General features: G+C 41.7%; 1 protein-coding gene across 5 annotated transcripts in view; it reads right to left on the bottom strand.

The window, feature by feature from the left end:
• LOC146798109 (cytochrome P450 2F3-like) overlaps positions 1–26452 on the bottom strand; it is a 767041-nt gene that overhangs the window by 181860 nt on the left and 558729 nt on the right. For all 5 annotated transcript variants that reach the window (XM_085625324.1, XM_085625321.1, XM_085625322.1 and 2 more), the window contains 2 exons: positions 3708–3884; positions 2413–2554 (listed from right to left, as the gene is read on the bottom strand). In XM_085625324.1, coding sequence (XP_085481450.1) covers positions 2413–2554; positions 3708–3884 — 319 coding nt within the window. The remainder of the gene's footprint in view (positions 1–2412; positions 2555–3707; positions 3885–26452) is intronic.

The following is a 26452-nucleotide window of genomic DNA, read 5'->3' as shown; positions in this document are numbered from 1 at the left end:
CACTAACTGTAAAACAGAACAACTTTGTTAAATCATTACTAAGCTGCCCCAGAACCTTCCTACTTTACCTCTGTTCTTGGACACTGATTTATAGACCATCAAGCATTTAGTTGTCTTGAGGCTATTTCAATACTGGATAAGGCAGTGGTCCTACTATGAGTTGGAACCATTCAGAAATTAGATGGATGAAGTTCTTCACCTCGACATCAATTCAAAAATAGGATGGTTCCACCAAGTGAAAAAGTGGTTTTCCAGACTTGGCTAGCATTCAATGTGGAGTGATACCTCAGCCATTAGAAAAGCCACAAAGAATAGCCTTTTAAAAAATGACTGGAAAATCATCACTGAGCACTGGACTATGGAGAGTGGAAACATCACTGATCAATTTTTGGCACACAAGTCTTTCCCTAAGTTTGAACCCAGCCTCAATGAGATAAAACCTTGCTTAGTAAAAGAGTCGTTATGTGAAGTATAGGCTCGGTACCCTGCCGGTGAGAGTTTTCTCTTCCAAGTGGCACTCTTCCCTGAATAATGTCTTCACATGCTTTTGCTGTCCTTGTGTTATCAAGAATGTTGAACATAAGGTATTATTCTGCCATGCTTATCGCAGACACAGATCTAAGTGGATTTGTCCTCCGTGTTTACATCACAGCCTGAGAAGTTACCAAGAAACTTTAAAAATTCTCAAATCTGACACAAGCAGGTTAAATGTGTTTTGAATAAGCAACTTCCTATTTTCAGCCAGGACATTGAGAAAGAGTTAAATTATTTCAAGCTCTCCTGATAGAGAGTCAGAAAGCAGAAGCTAATCTTTGAATAATGTTCACATAACATCCGACTGCATCCACTATCCATTAGCAGCTGATGAACAGCTTCCATTTGGGTTTCACATGAATTATTCAATTTCTATGTATTTTGCGATCATTCAGGAAGCTTGCTGAATTAGTGGGTCCTATGCACATGGGTGCTGAATTTGTAAGTTTTTTTATATTGTGTAAATATGTTGTATCCTATTTTAATTTTGCATCAATGTGTTCCTAACATTGAATAATAATTTCAATCATAATTCACACGGAATTTTATTTTTATTATGTGTTTTTACGGGTTTCTACCCCAAAATAAAAGTATTGATGATGCTGAAAGTACTGATGAGATGACCATAAAGAAAGGATCCGAATAATCGCAAAGAGCACGTGTTAGGTCAATTTAAATTTTCTAAGCGTTTTGCTAGTTCATCCTAGGATTTGTCAAAACCCATTTAGTTGTGGCACATAGAATTACATTAGTAAATTACTTTCCCTCATCTGAGGTCATCCCAACTTTATACCCTTTAACCAGAAGGATTGTTTGAAAACAATTTATAGTCACAATAAAATCCAGAGTACTTGCTTTGTAACATTTTGAAGCACTTACATTTAGTACCTGTCTCATAGCCTGTTGTCACATATACAGGCCAAGTGGAAGTGAAAGAATGAGGCATAGGATCATGGTTTGGAATTAGGACCAAAGAAGGTGCAGGATCATATTTTAAGTATTTAGTTTTATTTGGGAGGTTTATTAATGGGGTCAGTACGAATTGAGAGCCCGAAGACCCCCAGGGCAACGAGGTAGACATGGTGATGCACAATAAGGTGCAGCAGTTTTTGTTATTAGGTCAGTATTTCTGGTTAAGTAGGCTTGAAATTTAAATGTTTTCTTAGAAATGTATTCCTCTCACTGAATGTAAAGGCTCCGATTATGACTTTGGTGGTGCGGGCGGCATGCAACTGCCCCACTACCGCACTGCCAAAGTTGTCCTCCCCCCAAATTTTGTTGTAATCCAAGTGGGAAGTCCTGGGGTGGCTGGCCTACAGTGCTGGCTTTCCAAAGGCTCATAGGAGAGCCTTAGAAAGGCAGTACTGTGGTTCAGCCACAGCGAGTTCCACCATGTGCCCCCCTCCATGCAGCCCATGCGGCAAGGCTCCAGGGGGCCCTGCAGGGCCCCCTAAGTTCCCCACCACCAGCAGTTTCATGGAAGGCTCACCACCGTGAGATAGCTGGCAGTGAGGAAATTGGTAAGATGCTTGGAGAGGCTGCAGCAGCCCCACCAAGCATTTGGCAGCCTCACACTGCCACGCCACACCCAGGGATCATAGATCCCTGGTAGTTGCAGTGAAGCATGGCGGTCCGACCGCCCAACTTGTATTTTGACGGTCAGACCACTCGTTTGGTGCTGCCTGGATCACCACCACCACGCTACTGTGAGTCTGGCAGTCCGAGGACTGCCAGACTGATTAACAGGCCCTTAGTCTCTGGGATTCTGTTTATTTATCCATTCAGTAATTTTCCCATACTTGCTCCAATTTAATCTTTCTCCGCCCATTTTCTGCACCGGATAGGTTGCCAGACATCATTAGTTTTGTAATTGTTTACCTTGTATCTCGGGGTTTTTCAGTAGATGTATAAATCCAAATCTCAATGTTGCACTGCATGACTCTATAGCAGCGAAGAACAGAATAAGCGTAGACATTACCAAGGAATCCCAATTAAAAAAAGTATGTGGATTGTTTTTCTCCTGAAAAAAATCAAAAAGGAATAAGAGAAGGTTATATTCACAGCCAATTTATGATGTCTTTTTCCTTTAGACCATTATGCGTAATTATTTATTTAAAAAATGCTCTAAAATCTCGTCTGCATAAACAGTCTTCTTTGAAGTGGGTTTATCCCACTGCAAAAATCCTTTTCAACATCCTGCTCTGCGAGCAATGGTTTATCCATGGTATTTAAACTACCCCTCAATAGTATCCACTGCCTTGCTCAAGTGAGATACCTCAAGCTCCCTCATTTTACTCGGGACCATTCATCTCACAGAGCTCTACAAAGAAATCAGTAAGTCGTCTGACCTGTCTAATATGAATGTTTGTTCCCAGTATATCCAGGTAATTTTTAATGGAGGGGGTCTCTCCTATTTGAACCTTCCTGCTTGAGCAGTCTTCCACTGATTCACTGATTACTATGTTTCTTTTATAAAATCAGATGCACTCAAGACCTTTTTTTCTGATCTTGTAATTCAACTTACTCTACCATGGATTGACTCACTCCACTGATCTCTGGTACGGAATTCCTCATCCTCATGATGTATCATGCCAGTTGTTACAATATCTATGCCCTACAATGTGATAACATATTATCTAAAGCCCTCCCTTGTTATGATTTACTCAGTAGTGCTGTACTTTGATATTATTTATGTTTGAGAACCTATCTGTGATAACAATCCTTTTATGGCACTATTGTTCAAGATGCCCATCTAAAAATATGTTGATTGGATGATTCATTAAACATGTCTTCCATTATATACTTCTTTAGAAAGCTTCTTGAGAAAGGCCCATTCCCCTTATCCCTCTACTTTGACTGCATATTTGCAACTTGCCGGAGTCAGATCGGGGTGAAGAATATTGAAAGGTTTAACTTCTTGGCACATTTAGTTTAACAAATAAACCAGATGGTGAATATAAAATAAAAAGCAGACATTTTCCAATAAAAAGTTCAATCCATGCATCTAAACTTCTTAAAAGGTAAACATGTTCTCCAATATTAAATCTGTCATTGTAGAGACCAGCAAACAGAAATTTGAAACTTTGATAACAATGTTCCTGTTTGCTGACCATCACTGCACACTGACACTATTTCTTTACCCAAACATATTCAAATGTTAAATTGTCCAGTACCTGTTCCATCTTGATGAGGAACATGTCTATATAGTCTCTAGGACAGTTTGGATCCAGTGTCTCCTCATTCTTCTTTGCTCTCCTTAAAATAAAGCTTTCCATTCGCCGAAGATTTTGAAAGATCTTCAGATGTGGTCCGGGTAGGTAATCAAGGATATCCGAATAAATGTGGTACAACTGTACAAAAAAGATGTAAATAATTAATATAATATTTTTACACAAATTCAACCATGAGGCATGGCTTTCTTTATTATTTTTCAAGAGGCATGTACCTGATTCTGCACATCAAAGCAAAGACAATGAAGTGATAGAAGAAAAGAGCTTACATGAGCCAACAATCATACTTCTTTCCATATTTCTCCCACTAGAACTTCAAAGGCACTGCTTGCAAACGTTTTCCTAATTCTTTTTCATGTCCATATGAGTGGCATTTGTGCATTAGCTAATTGCACCTTGTTATTTTCTCATTTTCACACTGCTTACCGTGCAATATTTGCCCACATGGTTTGGTAGTTAAAACATGACAGTAATCTTATTGTCCAGTTTCCATCACAGAATTCACACATGCATTCCAGGGTGGGTAAATCTGGACATCCCTGCATGCCCAAGTGCATGGAAATCTGAATTTTATGTACTTTCCAGAAAGAAGTGTGGGCAAATAGAGTCAACATAACAGGAGGAAGTAAAAGGATACTAAAATCCTGAAGTGGTTACTTTTTGAGTGAGTGTCTTCTGCACAGAGACTTCTAATTTTTAGTTTTTCAGATTCCATTGGGTGTTTTATAGTTTTCACGCTCATTGCATCACAGAAGGCAATATGCAAGCAGACTTTGCAGGTGCTTATGTACATTTTAGCAGTTTCTTCCATATCACATCCAGTGTTTGGCAAGCTCCTGTTGCTCACCACTCGCTTGGTTGTGTATGCCACCCAGTGTAGGTTCTGAGCCCCAGCCAGCTATCCCTGTATCAGTTGCTTAGCAAATGAAAGAACTTACATGAGTAAAAACAAACCATAACTGTATTAATACTTTATAGGATTTGCAATGCTACTGTAATTATTATGCATCCCCCTTAAAAGCCATTGGCATAGTTGTAATATGCTAGCTTCTGTTAATGAAGGGCAAACAAAAAATATATGAATAATGTCCTATATCTCCACCTCTGATCACACATGTGGCGACTTTGCTTTTCTTTCAAAATTGTTTGACAGTCATCCAAATTCCTTTTTATTTTTATCCCCACTCTCTGCAAATTGGTCATAGATCTACATATGCACAATTTTCAGAAGACAACTTTTCACTAAAATAAAAGTGCGGTCAAATTCTTAAAGTAGATTAGCTTAAATTCAGCTCATTAATATTTATATAGATTGTGGATTTAATCAATTCTTTGAACACTAATTTTGATCAGAACACAATGTAGATCAGTGTCATAGTCCATTGTACCTTTTTATTACATGAAGGGTAAAGTTCACCTCACTGCATTGTCTCACTGGCATTCAAAAGCTGTAAATAAATTATTGTCCTCAGCGAAACATGAGTTACCAAATATAAAGTATAACACTAGTGAATGATTTGGGGGTATCCAGTCTAAAACACTCCTTTTAACCCCAAATCTAGCCTGAGAGCTGATGTGCCTAAGCTTTATATAACGGCTGAGACTGATAGATGTTTCCAGCTCTTTCTTTCCTCAGACTCTAGAAATGTGAAGAGAATTCAATGATATATCATAATATAGTGGCTTATTTAGAATTTGATGGGCAGGGTATTACTCCAAAAGCTCAGTAGAGTATCGAATTTTTAAAATTGTCAGTTCGCCTCCATATTTAGAGCAAGGCAAACCATCATAATTCAAACAGATGCCATGCGATGGCTAAGCTATAAGGTTCGCACATTCAAAGGAGGTAAAAGTAAGAGGATGAAGTATTACGTAGTTGCATAAAGCTGCCTTATGGTGGTGCTCTCTTGGTACCATTACCCTGTCACCATGGGTGAGTGGTCCATTCTGGAGCAGAGTCCCAGCACAGTGAGCTTATATAGAAAAGGTACCGAAGGACAAAATTGAGTCCGGACAATTCTGATAAACACACAGTCTAAAAATGTATCATCAGTAGAGGTGAAACAATGTTTTTTATTCTTCATGTTTTTCTCCAAATCTTTGTATTGTGTTGCAACACATCTACAAAATGGCAGCCAACACGTGTTACATCACAAAGACTTTTTCAAGACTGTAAATGGTATACATAAAAAGTGCTTCCATTATTGTGAGTTTGGATAGCAACTTGGAAATACCAAGAAACCTTTATAGGTTGGTAATAAGGCCATCTTGTGTAATATGTACCTGTAAGTCGATGTGAAATCATGTTTGTGTGTTGCCGCCATCTTGTCTTGCTCTGCCATCGCGCCGACTTCAACCCCGGGGAGCTGCTAATTAGATCTCCTGCCACAGCTGACTGCCCCACAATAACTACATTTCCCAGGGGGCATAGCCATCGCGGCGGGAATCGCCACGCACTACCTGCGCGCCATCCGGCGCTTAAATCATCGACAGGCTTCCAGCGGCGTGGGGCGCCTGGTCTTACTGCCGCCAACTTGTCTTGTTCTGCCATCACTCCGACTTCAACCCCGGGGAGCCGCTAATTAGATCTCCTGCCACAGCTGACTGCCCCACAATAACTATACTTCAAAGGGGGCATAGCCATCGCGGCGGGAATCACCACGCACTACCTTCGCGCCATCCAGCGCTTAAATCATCAACAGGCTTCACGCGGCGTGGGACGCGCGCAGGCTCGCCCGGGCCAAGGGCGGGCCCATCATTGGCCGTCAGTGGCCGAAAGAGGCTGGGCTGGGCCACGACTCTTGGATTCCTGGATTAATGTACCAGCGTTTGAGACTGTGGTAATTTTATCCATTTCCTTTGATTCGGGACTACTTCATTAGTGAAATGGGTGATTGATTGTATTGAAGAGGTGTACTGTATGTGATTTATTGCGCCTGGAGTTTAGTTCATCTTCACCTTTCTCTGTTAACTTCTTTGTTTTGCTGGGGTTGGCTTGCAGTCTACATCATGGGAAAAAGAAAACTGCAGAACGTACCTCCAAACCAAAAACGTATTAAGGTTAAAGATTCTAGCACGTCCTTAATGAAATATTTGACGGGGCTGTGGGCGCTCTTGAAAAACAAATTTGCAATGTAGAAGAGGCCTTGATTAAGGAGTCGCATGCCTCCACCAATCATACACTGTCTGAGGGGGTGACAAATGCCCACGTAACAACAGATTGGAAATTATGATTTTCCTAATTGACTCAGATGTAGCAACATTGCCACCGTCTAAAAGAGTCTGTAATTCTAAGGAAAAAGATGCCTCCAATATTTTATTGCCTCTGACACATAAGGTTCCATCCCGCAGCCCTTCAAATACCCCAAAACCCAAAACAAGGTCCTTACAGGGAACAGGTACACCAACTACTACTAAAGTGAAATAACGTGCAACTTGTCCTAGAAATAAAAGCAAAAGTAAAGGCCAAACCAGTAATAATGTGTCAGGAATTATGAGCCTTTTAACAGACTTATCTACATCTATTAAAGTATCTATTGATTCCTTGGTGCAGAGACTGGACAGAATTGAGGCAGGCGTGGTATCTATAACAGGGCGCCATAATGATGGGATAATTACACCACCAGAGTATAGTGAGGGAAACGGATCTGGTGAAGGTAAAGGTAAAAGCAAGGTTCTAGCAGTTAGCTCCCCTGAATATTGTAATCAGAGCAATGTGATAGAGGATATTAGTGGACCCGCAAGCTCTACAATTATGAAGAAGTCCGCCCCCAGTGGTCTATTGCATAAGGCTGCCAAGGTGAGCGGGGAGGGAGCACCCAAAATAATGAAAGAAGGGGCAAAATAACTCAATCTAATACTTGCCTCAGTCAAGGTATGTGCGTGCTATATAATCAAGAACTCCCAACAAATTTTATTAGTTTAATCCTTCCCCCAGCTGCGGTCCCCTATACCGTGATCTTGGCAAATGTTCCTCCAATACCTGAGGGCGATAAAGATAGGACTGACACAGGAGATGTTCACTGCATTTAAAATGGTGAGACGAGTTTCGTGGGTGGGTACCAGTAGGAAAATATTTAAAGGGGATTGTGTTGTTTTATCTTCTGGTTCCCCTTTTTTAGTCCATGAAATTCTAACTAGAATTGGTGCAAACAAACTTATGGCTGAGGGCATTCATGTTCTCCCCTTGGGCTATTTCTATCACCCAAGAACGAATGACAATTATACCACCTCATATATAACCACCTTACCTAATAGTAACCCAAGATACAATTTAGAGGTAGCAAATAGGTATAAATGACCATCATTATCCACCAGCTAACTGGGCACCTAAAGCTCTAATCAGGCCAGGTCCCCTAGTATCCTCTGTGGAATTGCTTGTAGGTGTAAATGATGATTTGTGCGGGGGTGGTACAACAATCACCTTGCCCCCCCATATCTCACGATCACATTAGTCTTAATATTTCTATGGGACGGAAAATTTTGGGTAATTCACCCCTAGTAGGAATTCTAAAACCTGTTTTAAATGATTTATTAAGCGGTGGAGATATCATTGATGTAACACCTACTGTAGATTTAGCTTGTAGTCTGGCTGCCGATCCACTGATAGAGAGTAGTCAAAGTCAGGGTAAAAACGATCAGGATTCCACCTCTCAACCTGAATCTGCTCAAGGAAATGTTAGAGTAGTATTGTGGAATATTTCTGGCTTACAGTCTAAGGTGGATAATCCAATATGGATAGATTTCATTAACTAATTTGACATCCTAGGTCTTCAGGAGACGTGGGTGTTGGATGAACTACATATTGATGGCTTCAAGACATTCCATACAACAGCTTTGAGGTCAGAACACGGAAGACATAAACGGGGGATCTGTATCTATATCTCAAATATAATGAAGGTACAGAAGATAAAAATCCTAAAGTTTACCCCCTATTACCAAATTGTCACTCTTTATTTATTCTCGCAATTCGAGGTTGTGGTCATTAATTTTTAAAATAACATAGATAAGGACAATTTTGCCAACGTATTAAAAAACCTTATCGATGACCTAAGTAATTGGGTTACATCTAAAGGTACGGATGTGCTTACGATTTGGGGTGGGGACTTTAATACTAGTATCTGTCGACAAGCTGGATGTGGGTTTGGGGACATCGAGACAGAATACAATACCCTTGAAGCCCACTTTGTTCATTCAGATAGGGGTGAAAGATTTAATGAAGCGATGGCAACTTATGATCTTGGTTTTGCCAATACACTGTGTTCTCCCCCAGTTGAGTTTGGTCCCACGTTTATTGGTCGTGGCTTTAACTCTTTGATAGACTTCATTGTTATCCCAAATCGCTATGCTAACTGGTTTGATCAATTTCGTATTGAGCCAAATGGCCTGAGCGATCACTTACCATTAAGTATTAACATCTTACTTCCCTTTAAGAGCACATTTTCCATTGTGGAAAGTTTGGCCAGGACCCAAGATATTGTGTTGGCCTGCCAAAATGGCTACTCCCTGAGTTGGGGCAGGAAAGACCCTGTGGTCCTGAACACAAAGATTATATCTAAGGCTTTAACCCCCATTACCGAGTGCCTGCAAGAAGGGACATCTTATAGGGACATACTGAATGCGTTCTCTGTAATTTCGTTAGTAATACAGAATTCGCTGAGTTGCCCCCTTAAGATGCCATCTAATAAAGTTAACGGCTGGTTTGACAATATGTGTACTAAGACTTATTCCCTGTTAAAGGCTTCCCTCCACAGATCAGAGAGAGATTACGAGGAAATCCGAGCGTGTAGGAAGGCCTATAACCTTACCAGGAATAAACGCAAGAAAGAAATTAAAAAGCAAGCTTGGAATAACCTTTACAAGGCTTCCTTACGTAGGGATTGTTCCCATTTCTGGCAGGCAGTAAAGACACCGTTTTTTGCTAAAAACGAGGGAGCAAGGGTTGAGTTAGCAATTGACGAGAAATCATGGGTCGACTTACTCTCCAAGGTGTATGGAAATAAGAGCAATGAGGACATTACTATTCCCCTGGAATCAAATTCACTTGGCGACCTTATTGACTTCTCGCCAATTGAAATCTATTTTACACATGGTGAAGTGGTGGCGGCTATAAATTCGAGTAAAGGAGGCAAGACCCCAGGCCCGACGGGATTCCGATTGACCTGTACAAAAGCATGATAGAGCTTTGGTCCCCGTTGTTAACTCAAGTTCTAGAAGCTTGTTGTGCTATGGGTTTTATTAAATCCTGGTCGGAGTCCGTGATAATACCCATCTTTAAAAAGGGGGACCGGGAAAATCCTGCTTGTTACTGACCCATTTCTCTTTTAGATTCACTAATGAAAATCGCAGGTAGGGTCGTTTTGAATAAACTTCAACAGTGGGCAGAGGACAACCACATTCTGAGCCGGGTCCAATACGGTTTTAGGGAGGGAATGGGTACAATCGAGCAGGTTCTAAACTTCTCCCTGATACAGGGGAAGTATACCCAAGCGAAGGCAGGGAAATTATTTGTGGTATTTGTAGATCTTACCGCTGCCTTTGATTGTGTTGATCACAACAGGCTATGGACCATTTTAGAGGACCTAAAGGTCGAGCCCCCACTTGTGCAATTTCTGAGACAATTATATATGGGGGCCACAGCCAAGGTGAGGTATGAACTAAAGGGCGAGTGCACTAAGTCATTCCGCGTGGAGAGGGGTGTAAGGCAAGGCTGCGTACTGGCCCCGTTCCTCTTCTCACTGTATACCAATGCTTTGGAAGAGGAATTGGTGGCCAGGGCGAGAGATTCACCGAAAATCAATAACCAGCAGATTGTCTCCCTTCTTTACACGGATGACGCAGTGTTAATGGCCAGAACCCAGCTTGGTATTCAGAGGGCCCTTAAAACTTACTCTGATTTTAGGGGACTGAAAATTAATGTGACGAAAATATTTGTGATGTCATGTGGGAAGGGGAAGAATATATGTAGAAGTCTAGCTACTGGGAATGGCAAAATCGAACCAACCAAAATTTTCTCCTACCTTGGCATTTTACTGGAGGATTCGGGTTCTTGGGGACCCGCGGTCAAGAGAAGGACGCTTTTGTTTAAAAGATCGACCGCGGCTGTGATGACTTTTTTTTTAAAAATGGGAAAAAGGCCCCCGGGAATATTATTAAAAATATACTAAGCTAAATACACAAGTATTGCTACATATGGTGCGGGGATTTGGGGTTTTTATGATGTTTCGTCAATACAAATGGTTGAAAATGCTTTTTTAAGGTTTATACTAGCTGTTCCTCAGAGCTCATCTGTTTTTAACTGCCACATTGAACTGGAGATTCCCCACATCTCCAATCTGATCAAAATGCAACCAATTTTACTCTGGCATAGAATCTGGATTTCTCCTAGCCTAGGGTTGAATCGTGAGATTATTAAAGACTCAATGGGATTAGATCTTCCCAAAAAATCCCATGGCTAAACTATATAAGAAAACTATCGAATGATTTGTGTAGACCAGATTTTTATTTTAAACCAGACACTATGAGCACCTTATCTAGAAAAGAGCTTAAAGCGCTATGTTTAAATCATTTCGAGACTCTCAGACTGGCAGTGGAAATAAATAAAAACACTGTGATCCAGCACCAATTGAGTTTGGCCAGTAACTTTATTCAACCTTACCTAGTGTGGTGATTAGGGGACTATGATAGATATGTATTGACTAGGTTCAGATTTGATTGCTTTCATCGTTTGGTATCATTCCCTGCTATAAATGACTGGTCCAGGAATCTTTGCCATTGTCCGTGCGATAATTTAGCGTTACAAACAACAATGCATGATGTCCTCTTTTGTAATTTTTTTGCTAAGGAACGAACCAGATGGATTATGCCTCTTTTAAAGCAAGGAGCATGGAAGCAATGTCGCCTGGCTTTCCTTTTTTTTAAATTATTGGATAATTTGTACTGTATTGGAATTATGTCTGGACTCCTGAAAAGCATACTGAGGAAAAGGAGAAGTATAACCTGTTAGTTTTTCATACCAAAAGATTATGTATTACTAGATCAGTTGTATATACTATGGCACTTTTAATGCTTATCTTAAATGAATTGTTTTTATTGTACCTTCTGCTTTTATGATTTTATTATGTATTTAAAATCGAATAAAGCATTTTCTGATTCTAATTCACTACGTGAATGAATGGCAACATTCTGTGGAAAAATAACCAATAGTCTATCAAGGAAGGGTGATAGTAGGTTACTGCGTTAATCTGCCAGTATTTCAGGCCTATAGCGTATGGAGGTTCCTAGGAATAGCTAGTGTAACCTTCCCATGTTTACCGGATAAGGGGGTGGCGGTGAGTTCACTCTACGTGATTTCTTCTAAACAATGTGCATTAGGACTTCCACTTGAAGTAGCACAGGTGATGACCTGTTGAAGCTATCTTTTTAATTGTTGAAGCTATTTTTTTCATTGAAACAATGAGGACACTTTTCATGTATTATTGGTCAACTATGTGATCATTTAGCACTAAGAGTGGCAGATTAGGGGGAGGATGGTTCCTTCTTCCACACTATCTGGAGCTGCACCCAGAACCAGGACTACTGAGTGGCAATCATAGGAGAACATATGGGGGGCTTGAGGCATAGATCCCAATGGTCCCTAAATTCCTCATTTTGGGAATCCCTAATGACATTGGCTTACCGCAGGCTCAGCTCTTGTTCTGCAGTCTTGGCCTCATTGTGGCCAAGAGAGACATAGCCTGATATCGGGGTCTGGGAATGCCCAGCACTGCAGGAATGGAGACGGGGCATGGATATATATATGGTGGCTGAAAAAGTAACATACATCAGCAGGAGGAATTGGATACAACATTACTCCTTGGAAACTCTGGAATAAAATGGGAGACAGAGCCAGAGTGTGCCCTGAGGAGTGTGGGTGTGCTGTGGCCAGGTTTATTGATGTTCCCAACATGGTGTTTACTTCTGATGTTAAACCTAAATTGGGAAACGAGTGACTGTGGAAGAGTGAGATGGTAGAGGGAAAGATGGGTGTTTATGGTTGCTGTTACTACCATTTGGTCACTGGTGCTGAACTCCAGATTTGCTATACGTTGTCTTTATGTGCTATTGCTGCAATGTTTAAAAAAAAAAAAAAAAAGTATTAAACAAAGAAAAAGACGGGCAGATTAGTACAGTAATATACTGTCTCCCTTCCCTGATGAACTCTTCATTATTTTTTTGCAGACGTTTGCCTTTCATTCACATACTGAGTACCACCCGAACATAGGATTCCACACCAACCTACAGGTATGTATTACGCAGAATGGCCTGGCAATATCACGGGGATACACCTATGATCTCGGCTATTATTGTGACATTTGCCATTCGGACTCCTAAATTTCATAGAGCCATATCTTTTCTGAATCCGATATACACTGGCATCATATCACAATCCGACATTGTTGACACAGTACGAGTTTCTTGCCGCATTCTCTCTTTTTGGACAGGTCTTGGGATAATTTCTACTTTTCACACTCATGTCTTTTTGATCTTCTCTCATGTGTGAGCAAGCTTCCTTTGGCATTTCGACCTCAGTACTAGTCTATAGTTGTTTCTTGGTCTTTCCAAGTTTCCATCTAAACCGAAAATAATGGGAGATGTTTATGTATACCATTTGAAGCCTTGAAAAACGTCTTGTAGATAAAACTTGCGTCAGCTGCTGTTTTGTAGAAGTGTTGTAATGTAATATGAAGATTTGGGAAAAAACGTGAAACATAAGAAACCTTTGTTCACCTCTACTGCTGATACATAATTGGACTGTATGTTTATCAGAATTGTCTGGACTCAAGTTGTGTGCTTTGGTACGTTCTCTGTATAAGAACCATCATATTACCACAGCAAAAGCCCCGCTGGTTCCACCAGCAGAAACCTTAGGTTGATGGCCCTACAGGCATTGGACCATTGGTCCAAGTACCACAGAATGTCCACCCTATTTAGTGTAGACATTCTGAGTACTTTATTTCTTGCTCTGGATCACCAGAAAAAGTCTAGTGGTCCCAAACAGTAAAAGTTCAAGTAATCCTCACAATTTGGATTAAAATTCCCAAGGTGTCTGAACCAATAGTTTTTTGATTTTTCGAAGATAAATCCCATACTATGAAGCAAAAAGCGTTGCTGAGCGGCCAAATAAAACATATGGGCATATTCACAAGAACTGTCACTAAGCAGTTTTCACACTGCTTAGTGACAATTGTTTTACCACTGCCGATCACCAAATCCAAACGTCATGTTTGCGACATATTTACAATACGTCACTAAGTGGCGTTAGGATCAGCTAGTGGCTGGGAAAATTACGGTAACGTCAAGGCGTAAACGAAATACACGTTAGTGTGAAAAAAGTGATTGCCGGCCAATTAGTGGCAAGAAAGTTTGCGCTAATCAGTCCAACCTCACTTTTCAGTGTTTAGGGGCAAACAAGCTTACAAATACACCGCTAAGGGAAAAAAAAACTGAATGCAGAATGGAGCAGCCAGGGCCAGGTTAGGCAAAGGACAACAACCCCCTCCAACCCCCTCAACAGACAGGATGACCAGCCAGAGTCCATGGGAAAGAGAAAGGGGAAATGCAGAATCAGTCAGGAGGAAAATGTGATCTTGATTGAGGAGGTGACAGAGCAACAACACCAGCTCTTAATGCCGCGCTCAAACAGTTTCCTCGTACATATGCCCCATGGAGCCTTCAGGCTGTTTCCGACCTAACATATCAACATTGAATAAAGTAATTTACATGGAACACACAGTGTAAAGGCTGACAATTACATTCATATACTTACCACCTTTCCTGCCAACGATGATGCCCTGGTTGTTCAACAGGTCGCCCTCCTGGCCAATGTAATCCTGCCACCGATGTTTAAGTTGTTAGACAGTCTTGTACATACCGTGATGCGCTGCATGTGCCTGCGGATACTGTCCCAGTGCACTCTCCGGACCTTCACATCATAGCCCACCAATACACTTCCCCCACCGTCAACCGTCTTGGGAAGGTAGAACTTCACCAGCCAGGGGAATGCCCCAAATGCATCCTACGACATCCTCTCCTCCCTTCCTTCCCCCAACACCTTCTCCCACAGTGCTAGGCTCACTAAGTTAAGAAAACCCAACCTAAAGTAACAGTAACTATCAAAAACTTAACTATACCTCCAGTAGAGAGACACCAAACAAGTCAAGAGTAAAAACGCAAAGAAACACTACAACTATGCGACACAGGTGTTGACAGGGACAATAGGGACAACAGACAAGACAGCACAAGCACACTTTGACTGCAGCAATTCAGCACAATCCTCCAAGCACAACCACACAGCTCAAAGGACACTAACAGTGTGAGGAAAAGTGAAAGTGTACAGCACAATTACTGGGGACAGGATGCATGCTGACATCATTTCCTGTGTGTATGCGCCACGTTTTGGGAGCTTGCGTGAATTTGTTTGCCGGTAACGGTTTAGAGTGGAATTTCAATTTATAAATCATTTACTTTACAAGTTTGTTTGCTATGAAAAACTTCACGCTAAAGCGAACAGTGGTCCCATACAAGTTGGATAAGTACAATATCACAATAATCAAAAATTGGAATTACAATTGTATCAATGCAAAATACAGTTTTAATTAACAATTGAGTTCAACGCAAGGATAATATACAAAAAAGGTGAGTGAGCAGGACGTGACCGGGTAAAGGGAAATCAGCCGATTTCCTCAGCACAAGCAAGTGACTTAAAAAGTGATTTTTCAATTTGTGGAGATGCAGGTAAGCAGAAAGCTACAATCAGAGTGACATCTCATACCCCACAGTAGGATACAAATAGAGTATAGAGTTGAAGATGTATGTGTCGACGACGATTCAATCCCAATTACGGTACAGGGATCTCCTCAGGACTAAGTGGTAAAACAAGTGCCTGGGAAGTTGCTGGTGGGGTAGGTGACAAGGGCCTCGGTAACCCCGGATAATAAGGGCAGTGGTAGGACGGGCAGCCGGAGATTAACATTTTCAATTCTGCATTGGTAAAGGAATAAGGGACGTTCCCAGCTGGGAACAACCAAAATGGAGCAATAGCGTGTAAGGGCCTGATAAGGTACCGTGTGAAGAATGGTAGGCAGCAGCAAGCCGGTTAATCAAGGTAGTACCGCCGCGGTAAAGGGACGGGTAATGCCGGCAATCCAAAAACCTAGGAGGTTGCGAGAAAAACTTCACGCTAACCTGTAATGCAGGAAAAAAATGAACATGAAATGGTATTTAAACTGTACTTGTACCATTTGTTTAGCTGTTGCATGCCTGATAACAGTCTATGGTTATGGAATGTGACACGTCGTGTTTGTGACTTTCCTTGGTCAGATGTCTTTGGTTAAAAATGTGTCTAGGCTGTCAACATGCAAACCTTCACAGATTCATGCTGCGCCATACTTCACAATGTGCGATTGGCAATGCATGCAATTGTACAAGTCATACTGTTTTCCATATGTTGTATGTGTCACTATATATGTGGCAAGTACTTACACCATTTCAGTAAGGTGTGTAACACTGTCATGGGGTTGCGACACACATATGTGTCAACCAAGCATTTACTACTTGTGCTAAAGCTTTGGAGCATGCATACTAGGCACAAACACCAATGGAACGTCAGTTTTCTTTTTGCTTTGGTGGTGTTAAAAACATCCCCATATTTACAGGGTGGGGCAAAGCCCCTTAAAGTGAATTCTTGCCACAGTGTCCATATTTGCCTTACCACAGCAGTCCGCTACAGTAAAGGGGTGTGAAATTGATGTTGTGTTGGACGTTCTACCACAACATCCAAAACTTTTGATGTTGCACCATATTCATACATCTGTGGCTCTGTCAACTTTGACAACTCTAAAAATGCACCGTTAAACAGGCTAGACTAGGAGACATGTAAACAGTACTCATGCGTTTCAGCTTATTCCCTGTGTGCTGCATTCTGCAGCAGTCATGCTTGAGTCAATTCCCCTTTTTATATTATTTTCTGTACTGTAAGGTGTTCCTTCATGCACAAAAAGTAAACCATGCAGCGCAGTCACCCTTGCAACATGGCGCAAATGTGCCTGCTCTGGAACTGCCCGGATTGGTTGGCATCAGAGCAAGGGCACGTACATGGTTGCACCATAATTATGGTAAATATGCCTCATCCTTGTATGTTAAGAGAAGACAAAGTGCTGTGCTACCAATTTTTGTACAGCACAAGCTTCAGTCTTTTCATCATAGTTACCCCTGACAGTTCTGAATGGGATTATGCTGTTTCTTCAAAGTGTGCAGCAGCATGCATCACACATTTGAAGAGCAAACTAAGATGACAATGCAATGAGTTATACTCGTATCACCCTTCTGAAGGCTCCTTTTCAGAGTCATTACATATTTTGGCATATCCTCAGCTAACTAAATCTGGGGCCGCATTATGAGGCTAAGTATGTTGCAGCAGAAGCCCCACTGCAACACCCTTTGCAAACAGCTTTCACCCTAAGTGGAGCATTTACATGTGCCCCAATTCCAATGCAACATTCAGTCACATTTCGTGGCTTGGCACCACTTTGAAAATCAGTAGAAGGTGGGTTCGCCATTAGAACATCAGGAAAATTGACATTCAGTTGGCGGTATCCTCTAGTAAATGTGGGCCAAAGTATTTTGACACAATATGCATCTCTTTTTACATAGTGAAATATATGTCCCGCATGATGGAGCCAAAATTCTCCATGTCCCACTATGGTCTTGGGCCCATATGTTCATGAATGTGTTAGGAGATGGTAGCATAGGATGATATGACACCTATTTGATATTTATGTTATATTATGTGTGTTCATGAGTGTTGGGCAGTTTCCGGTGACAGACGACACTATGTGACATGACCATTTCCCAGGAGTGCATGCTCTTTTTTTGTGTTCAACTAGGCTTGGAAAAATGTAGATATGTTGACAAGTGTAGTGCTAACAAATACCTAGTTTACATCCATCAACCTATCAATGTTTCCATTGATTGTGCCGCATTTCCGAGCTAGGTGATGCCACTTCATTTTGGTACCATTATACTTTTGAAATTTCTGACCACATTGTACTAGCCTTTGAGGGTATAAAAAGTTGTATGTCATCTTGCATGTATTGGCCATACTTGTTGGGATCCCTGACGGACTCTACTCATGAGACTTGCATGTGGATTGAGACACACAGTTAGTGTGATGGTATGAGGATAGCGCCTGTTGTCAAATATGCTTCTCATGGCACATTTATGGTGGTGGGCATAGGACATCCACGCATTGTTCCCATTGTGTTATAAACTTATTTGGCACACATACTTTCAGTGAAATGCAGCACACCAAGATGATTTCACACACCATTGGCAGTGAGAAGTGCAGTCTGCCCCCAGATACATCTATACACCGGAAGCCAGATATCTTGACTCCTACACTCAAATGAATGATGGACCTGGTGCTACATTGGGCAAAGCGCACCAAGCAAACACAGTATTTCTCAATGGTGCTCCATCTGCAGTTTGTAGTTGACATGCACTACATATTTAATGATGCTAGGTCATGTCATAGGTGGTGTCATATACTCTGCTACGTGATTGGTCTGTGTGGCAGACTTAAGGAGATCAACTACAGTGTGCCAGAATTGTAATCTTCAAATATGATTAACAAAGCTTACAAGTTGTTGGTTGAGTTATTGTTTATTTTTTATACATAACCATGAAATTAATTAGTCCATATTTATAGGTAAACATTAAATTAATGTGTCATTCTGTGAAGAAATTATTGATGGTTCCATCCCTTCTCCGGGTTGCTGCTGCTGTATTTGCAGGTTGCCTCTGGTCCTCATTTTCTTCCCCTCCATCCTCAAGATTTTCCAGATCCACATTGTCGTTGGGCAAAGGTGCATTAGACCGGATACATATGTTGTGTAGTATGCAACAAACAAGAATAATTTTGCATACCGGGGTGGTGAGTATAACAGTCTCCCACCAGATATGTTCAGGCAGCTAAAATGGGATTTTAGGATGCTAAAAGTCCTTTCAACTATGGACAAGGTGCGGCCAAGTGCAACATTGTAGTCCCTCTGTGGCTGAGTCTAAGGATTTTTCATCGGTGTCATCACCCATGGCATGAGTGCATAACCTTGCTCAGCTAAAAAGAAAATGCAAAAAGAGGTACATTGGCCTACAATCATGATGTGGTTGAGAAGTACATTAGTCAGCATTGTATCCAGTTTCCAGCTTTCTACATTCACCTTGCACATGGTCTAGTACATGCCCTTAAACAGCATCTAATACATACATTTGCCAATTGCTAATAGCTTACACATTACTACAGAGCCTTTCGCGTTGTCCCCTGTGATACATCCATTAGCTGAGAATCAGCAAACTGCCAATGCCTTGTAGGGTGTGATTATTTCCCAATGTCAATGTGTAATTAAAGATTTCTGAGACAATTGTCTAACATGTTGCACCTTTTGGATATATGGGTACCACTTAAAATGGTGAATCCTCATCCTTACAGTACATTATACATGACAGTAGCTATAGGAGTTACTTCCGTCCGGCACTAAGGGGCATATTATCAAGGTCCGGCGATAAATATCGCAAAGCGCGCTTAGCGCTTACATATTTATCGCCAGCTATCTCTGGAATTTATCACCCGGTTAGCGCGTTATCAACAACGTGCATCACCGAGGCGATTAAAATTCCAGAGATAGTGGGCATATCGCCATTTTCCATGGTGGAAAACGGCGATATCCTAGATGATAGGGCCTGTGGTCTTAGCCTCTCAATCCACCCCCCATGTTAGGTATGCCTTAGTCAGGAATTTAATAGACGTTAAATTCCTGCGTTAAGGCATACTTAACGTGACTTTAAATATCGCTAATCCTCCTTGTCAATATGACGAAGCTGGGTTAGCGATAATTTCCCAAGAGAGCCTCCTTTGCATCTCATTAGCGATGCGATGGGAGGCGTGCTGACAAGGGGTGCTATTGCCAGTAAACTGTCTGTTATATCCTACTTAATTGAATAACATGTAGTCCAGCCCTGCTGCCACTAGCTGCTCAGCCAGAGCGTGAGTTGGTCATAGAATGTTGGTGTGCCTGTGATGCATGGAATGCCTGGGTGTCTGAGTGGATGAGTGTTGGCAGTTGAAGATGGGCTGAGCAGCTAGGGAGGCTGCTCCTGGTGGGGCTGGTACCACACTAGGCTGGCTGGAGTAGAGACAGATGTAACCTGAACTGGAGACTGAATAAAGATGGCTTAAGAATACCTCCTGCCTCCAGGTGTCTTTCTACACAGATCACAACCTTTATTTTGGCGACGAGCGGACTTGAACCCTAGAGACTCTTGGTGAACCACTGAAACAAAGGAACTACAAAGGAAACAAGGAGAAACCAAGAGATCCTACAAGCTACTACATCTATAAAGAAAGAAAGAATTCCCAGGGAAGCCAGCGCCAGCCCCACCAGTGTCCTTTCCAATGGACAGCCCACAGAGAAGTGTCATCACAAAAGGACACTACAGCCTGGGAATAACACAGCCATTTAAAGGAATAAAGTGAGTTGGAGGAGTAGCTAAGCTACAGCCGCATCTGGTGTTCCAGCCACAAAGTTTGCCACATAAAGGATTATAGTGAGTTGGAGGAGTAGCTAAGCTACAGCCGCATCTGGTGTTCCAGCCACAACGTTTATCACTTAAAGGATTACAGTGAGTTGGAGGAGTAGTTCAACTACAGCCGCTTTTGGTGTTCCAGCCACAAAGGAGATGAAGAAGTCAATTTGGGATTTTTAGTCATGAAGATGGAAGACATTAAAAGTCAATTTGGGATTTTGAATCAAGATGTATGAATGTACAGTGTGCAGTGGCTGCACAGATGGAGAATTTTCTTTGGAGGTTGGATTCACACTGCCAGTGTTTCTAATGACCACAGTGACTTTAATTAAAAGGTTCTATGTCACAACTATCTTCTTGCAGCAGTAGAACAAGTGGTCAATGTTTGATGCCTGACAGTACTTTCAATCGGTGTCTTGGGGCACTTTAGGTTTGTTGAACTTTGTCCCCGTCTGCATTGGAGTGGAGATCCATTCTTATCGTGTCTTGCACAGGAGTTTGCAGCCACAGGTTTGGCAGCGTCTTGCAGTTGGTGCACAGTTGGGGGGGATAATGGAGTGTGCACACTGCCCTGCGACGACGCTGTTTACTAAGTGGAAGGATAAAAGGTGGTGATTCGACATCTTAAGGGTGATATATATTTATTTTTATCCTTGTGTAGCGCATTCATTTGGACAGTTCAACCGCTGTCTAGCGGTTTGAAAAACATCGCGCGTGCTGTCTCCTGTCCGCGCGCAGCTTTACCTCCTCTTTGGTTTCCTTCATTTCTCCATGGATTCCGGGTGACGTTTGTCTTTGTGCTGCCCTGCTGCCTCCAAGATCATAATGCACTGTCGTGCTGGGAGCCACCCGGCGCAACGTAAAAAAAACGTGCCGCCATCTTAGGGTTGGTGGTGGTGTATAGCCAAATATCGTTCTTGGCTGCCCTTTTGGTTTGCTCGCCAACCACGGTGTTTGTGTTGCTCTTCAATAAAGTTTTCTGCAAGTCGGCATGAGGGCCAGTGACAACGCGCTACTTTTCTCTCTTTCTTCATTTGTCAAGTGTTTTGTCAGGTGCACCTCTGGACGCCGGAGACTCGTAACACCGTATGTTACTTCGTTATGCAAGCGGTCTGCATAAGTGCTACATTAGATCCCGTTGTGCCTTGCCTTGGTATCGTATGTGGAGGTAAGGTTTGGTAAATTAATGAGACGGGTGGCGGCTTCCAGTTGTGACTTTGGCATGTTCTGAGTACAAAGGACAAGAGGTACGAGAAGCTCTGCAAGACTGTATTCAGAGAAGACTCTTTAGAGTCTGTGTGAGGAATTTGTAGTATTTTGTTTTTCGGAAAAGAATACATGCTCAAGTAATTTAGGCTACAGTGTGGGGTATTACTATTTACTTGTATGCATGTATACAGTGTTGTAACAAGTCATTATGTCGCTGTCTGGACTACCTCAGAGATTAGTCCTCCGTTTCATGTATGTCGGAGCGTTCTAGTTTGAGGGTGTAGTTCTTTGCAGGGAAAGTCCAGACCTGTCACAACTCGGGTGAGATATCGCTCACCGGTGAGCGGCACAATGTACTACTGTTTTACAGTTAACGGAATGGCTTTAATTGTTAGTATTGTGACAAGAGGAAAAAGTTGTGATGCCACAGGTGTATAGTTTGAGGATGGGTCTTCATTTTACAGTGATTGTTTTCCTGTGGGTGGTCATCACATTGTTCCCATACACGAGGGAAGGTTTTGGGTAATTACCCTGTGTTTAGTTTTGTGTGTTACTCCCATATGGGGGTATGTAACCTCTATAAGGGGTTTGGAGTACCTAGGTTAACCCTCACACAGGGTAGGGTTATGGTTTAGTCCATAGATAGTTGCGCGCAGTACTAATGTACATCTTTTTATGGTTAACCCTCACACAGGGTGGGGTTGTAGTTGCGCGCAGTACTATTGTACGTCCTTTCACGGGAGTTTCTATGGGTGACGACCCATATACATGTTTAGTTTCCTTTCTTTTGGGATTGTAGTAGTAGGGTATGCTATTTTTTAGTGCTACTCTAGGTTATGACTTTGGGCATTGGTTGTGTGGGGTCTTTTACCATTTCCGTTGTAGTGCATTACGTCACAGTGTTTAATGCAAAATGCTTCAAATGTATTTCGGGTAATGTTATTCTTGCTTCAAAATGTTTTTTATTTCTTTAAGGGAGGGATGGGAGATATTGTTTATCAAATGTATTCATCTTATCCGTTCTTTGTATAATGGTTCTTTCTCCTGCGATGTTTTTCTTTTATGTTTGCATCCGTGGGACTTGTACCATTATTCTTTTTTCTTGTGGATAGTTCTTCCTTGATGTTTTATCACTTGCATGTTTGTTTTCGTTGAAGAAAAAGGGATAATGTTATATCCTACTTAATTGAATAACATGTAGTCCAGCCCTGCTGCCACTAGCTGCTCAGCCAGAGCGTGAGTTGGTCATAGAATGTTGGTGTGCCTGTGATGCATGGAATGCCTGGGTGTCTGAGTGGATGAGTGTTGGCAGTTGAAGATGGGCTGAGCAGCTAGGGAGGCTGCTCCTGGTGGGGCTGGTACCACACTAGGCTGGCTGGAGTAGAGACAGATGTAACCTGAACTGGAGACTGAATAAAGATGGCTTAAGAATACCTCCTGCCTCCAGGTGTCTTTCTACAGAGATCACAACACTGTCGCTAACAGCTGTTAGCGACAGCTTGCTGATAGGGCGATAAAAATATCGCCGCTTTAGCGGCAAAAAGTGCAGCGAAAGCGGCGACATTGCCCTTGATGATATGCCGCGAAATTGGTAATTATGTTTTTGCAGGATCTACATGTTTCAATGTATTAGGCATGGACATGAAAGGGAATGTATGTGACCCTGGGCAATATTTATTGACACATGTTGGTGCACAGTGTCCACTGCAGGGGACACTATACAGAAGTCAGTAAATGTGTTATGAGGTTGCACAGAACCATTGAACACGTATACTGTGTACACTACAATGCAAGACAACTTGAGGCCTGTGTAGGCCATATCTTTGACAGTATTTGGTATCCATTCATTGTGTAATGCGCTGGCAGTAACTGTGCAGATTTCCTCTATTACACTCACGATATGCCCTTGAAGATGTTATTGTTAGCTGTTATAGGAAATGTGGTGTGGGCATGAGGGAGCACCTTGCTGCACAATATGCGCCCTTGGATGAGAGCTGGTGATTCAGTCACAGCAATTCTTTACATGTTGTGCAAATAGTATGGGATATGTGTCTTTGATGTGTAATGTAATGCTGCATTGCTGTGAGTAACTATTGCAGTACTACTGTATGTATTTGTTTTGCAATCTCATAGAAGTGTGTGATGTCATCTCTCCTCTTGCCCATGGGAATGACTTGTGGGGCACAGAGTTTACACAGGGGATGCTTTGGTTTCTCAATGTCCAGTTGTAACTGATCATTACAATGTGTTGTTACATGAATGTCTTAGACAATATCTGGATGTGCACATGGTTCCTCATTATATTTTTTCTGCCACTGTACATTGCTGATTGTGTAAAAGGCTGATCTAACCTGAATGCAAAGTGAACGAGTGGATTCTGTTTTTCTTTGAAATGCACAATATACATTATGTTGTTATATGTTCAATTAATGACAAAATTATGTATTTGGCTAACAGAGTAACACCATTACACCATTGTGCACGTTTGTCATCTTGGTGTCTGGAGATGACATTAGGTTGTGTAGTGCAGATTTCAAAAACATTCTCATGAAATCTGTGGTTCTCCCTCTTACACTGTGTGATAAAGATTACTGGTACTAATCATAATGTAGATGAGAATGAGCCCTATACTTCTGTATCTCTAGTTGTGATTCTGTAGGGAGGCACACCACTTGCACACAGTCACATGGTCCCTCTACATTGGATGTGCATAATCAGGTGTGGTTTAAATTATTGTTGACTGGGAAGGGGTAGCAATTTGTCCATGGTATATAATATTGTCATTTGCAAACTGTGTGATGTCCTTTGTAGTGGCCTGCCGTTCTTGATTCCTATTGGTCAATCAATCAATCAATCAGAACATTTGTAGAACGTGCTACTCACCCGTGAGGGTCTCAAGGAGCTTGGGCCTTGCAATATTCTGCAGAACCTTTTCACATTACCAGGTAGTTAGGAAATGGCAATGTCCTCCACCATAGCATAATGATAGAAGACAGTCCCTCATCCCATTAGTCTGGTTTATGTGGGCCACACTGGTTTAGAGAGTGTCAACAGGTCCAACTGAAGGGCATTGGGAAGAACCAGCTATACCGGATTGAGCAGGGGAGCTTGGGACTTATTTTCTTTACAGCCCTTCTTAAATTCATCTGTGGCTGAAATGTCATTGGAAGTCAGAATGAGAAACTTTTCAACAGTAGAAACATTGAATACCAGGCTATAACTGTGCGTCAAAGGAGCTTGAAACAGTGACAAAAGAAAGAGGCTTTATTTAAACTGAATGGAAAAATTAAGTTAGACGCAAAGGCAGTGAAAAAGGAGGATGGAAGGAAAGCAGACTGCAAATGGGTAAAGGAGGAAAGCAAACAGGAAGGAGGATGGAACATAAGTACACATAAATCATAGGAAATGGAATACAAAAAGGAGGGAGAGGGAAGAAAAGAATTAAGCTTGAAAAAAAGGTTAGGAAAAAATGATAAGAACAGAAAAAAATAATTGTGATTAGCTATGGAAGTAGACAGAAATTTTAACATAGAACTGAGTGATGCATGGAAGGGCAAGCGAAGGAAAGAAGGTAAAGAAAGATGTAATGAGTGGAAGGAAAACAAAAGGTAAGGAAAGATGAGAAGAAGGACTGGAGGGTTATTTAAAAAAAGGACAAAACAAGAAGAGAAGAATGTAAAGATGGCAAGCGGCAAAGAAAAATAAACAGGAATAAAGAGAAAGGTATACAGCTAAAAATGTGTACACATAAATGTAAAAAGAATGGACAATAGTAAAGGGAGATGAAAAAATGTAATGATGAGAATGGAAATGGAGGGCATAGATAGAAGGTCGGAAAAAAGATAGAGTGAAAATAGGTAAGAATGAAAGTAATAAGTTAATATTGTTAAATGTGCAATTTTGCAAATATCTTAAAATTTACAGCTGCAATATGCATCATTCTCAAGCACTGCACTGAGGGTAGCTAAGACCACGGGTACTTGAAAGGTAAGTGTTAGGTTCAATCACTTTAGAAGGATATTTATTTTGTTCCTTGAGGCTCAAAGTGGGTGGTTATTAATTTCCTGGCTACTACCTTGGTAAGAATCATTAACTATATGTTGTTCTTTTTCATTATATGTTTGAAGATAAAAGTTGCGACAGCAACAAAGTGTGCACAGTGTATTTCAAAACATGAGCGATTTGACATTGTTCACCTACATGACTGAATGCCTTGTAGTGTTTTGTTTATTAGAGTTGTACTTACCAACAAGCAGTCAATTCCCATTCTGACACCGCTGGCTGATGACAGATTGGCGGAAGATGCAGGAATCATGCACACAGCCAGGGTACTTTGTGACAACATTGAGGAAAATACCAAGATGGTCGACAATAGCCTGCACATTCATGGAGTAGGTGTGTTTCCTGTTTCTGTGAATGTGTGCACTTTCAGCAGGAGGCACAAGTTGCAAATGGGTGCTGTCCATTTCGCCAACGCATGTGGAAATCCGGCAATGACAAAAGCCTTGCTTGTTGTCGAGTTGTTCATGCCCAGTGCTAGGAACGTCGAGGTACTATGGCATCAGGCTGATAATGACATCCAGGACAATGAGGAGGAACTGGGAAAAGGATGCCTGTGATACTCCTGCCACTCTGGTGGTGGTAGGTTGAAAAGTTCCTGAGGCCAGCATGTGGAGGACAACAAGCAGCTTGGTCTGTGGAGGGATGTTGGTGAAGCGCAGGGTGCAATCTGGTTCACGAGGTACAATGGACTTCCTCTTTAGTCTGTAATGGGCTAAGACCTCCTCTTGCCAGAGGTGAATAAGGGTGATCCTGTGAAGGCAGACCTGCTCCCTTCTCCGGAGCTGCCTCAGTGGTGG

This window comes from Triturus cristatus, chromosome 9 (genome assembly GCF_964204655.1).
Source record: "Triturus cristatus chromosome 9, aTriCri1.1, whole genome shotgun sequence".
Classification (NCBI taxonomy): domain Eukaryota; kingdom Metazoa; phylum Chordata; class Amphibia; order Caudata; family Salamandridae; genus Triturus; species Triturus cristatus.
The sequence above is the reverse complement of the archived record's forward strand: the minus strand, read 5'-3'. Positions and strand labels throughout refer to the sequence as shown.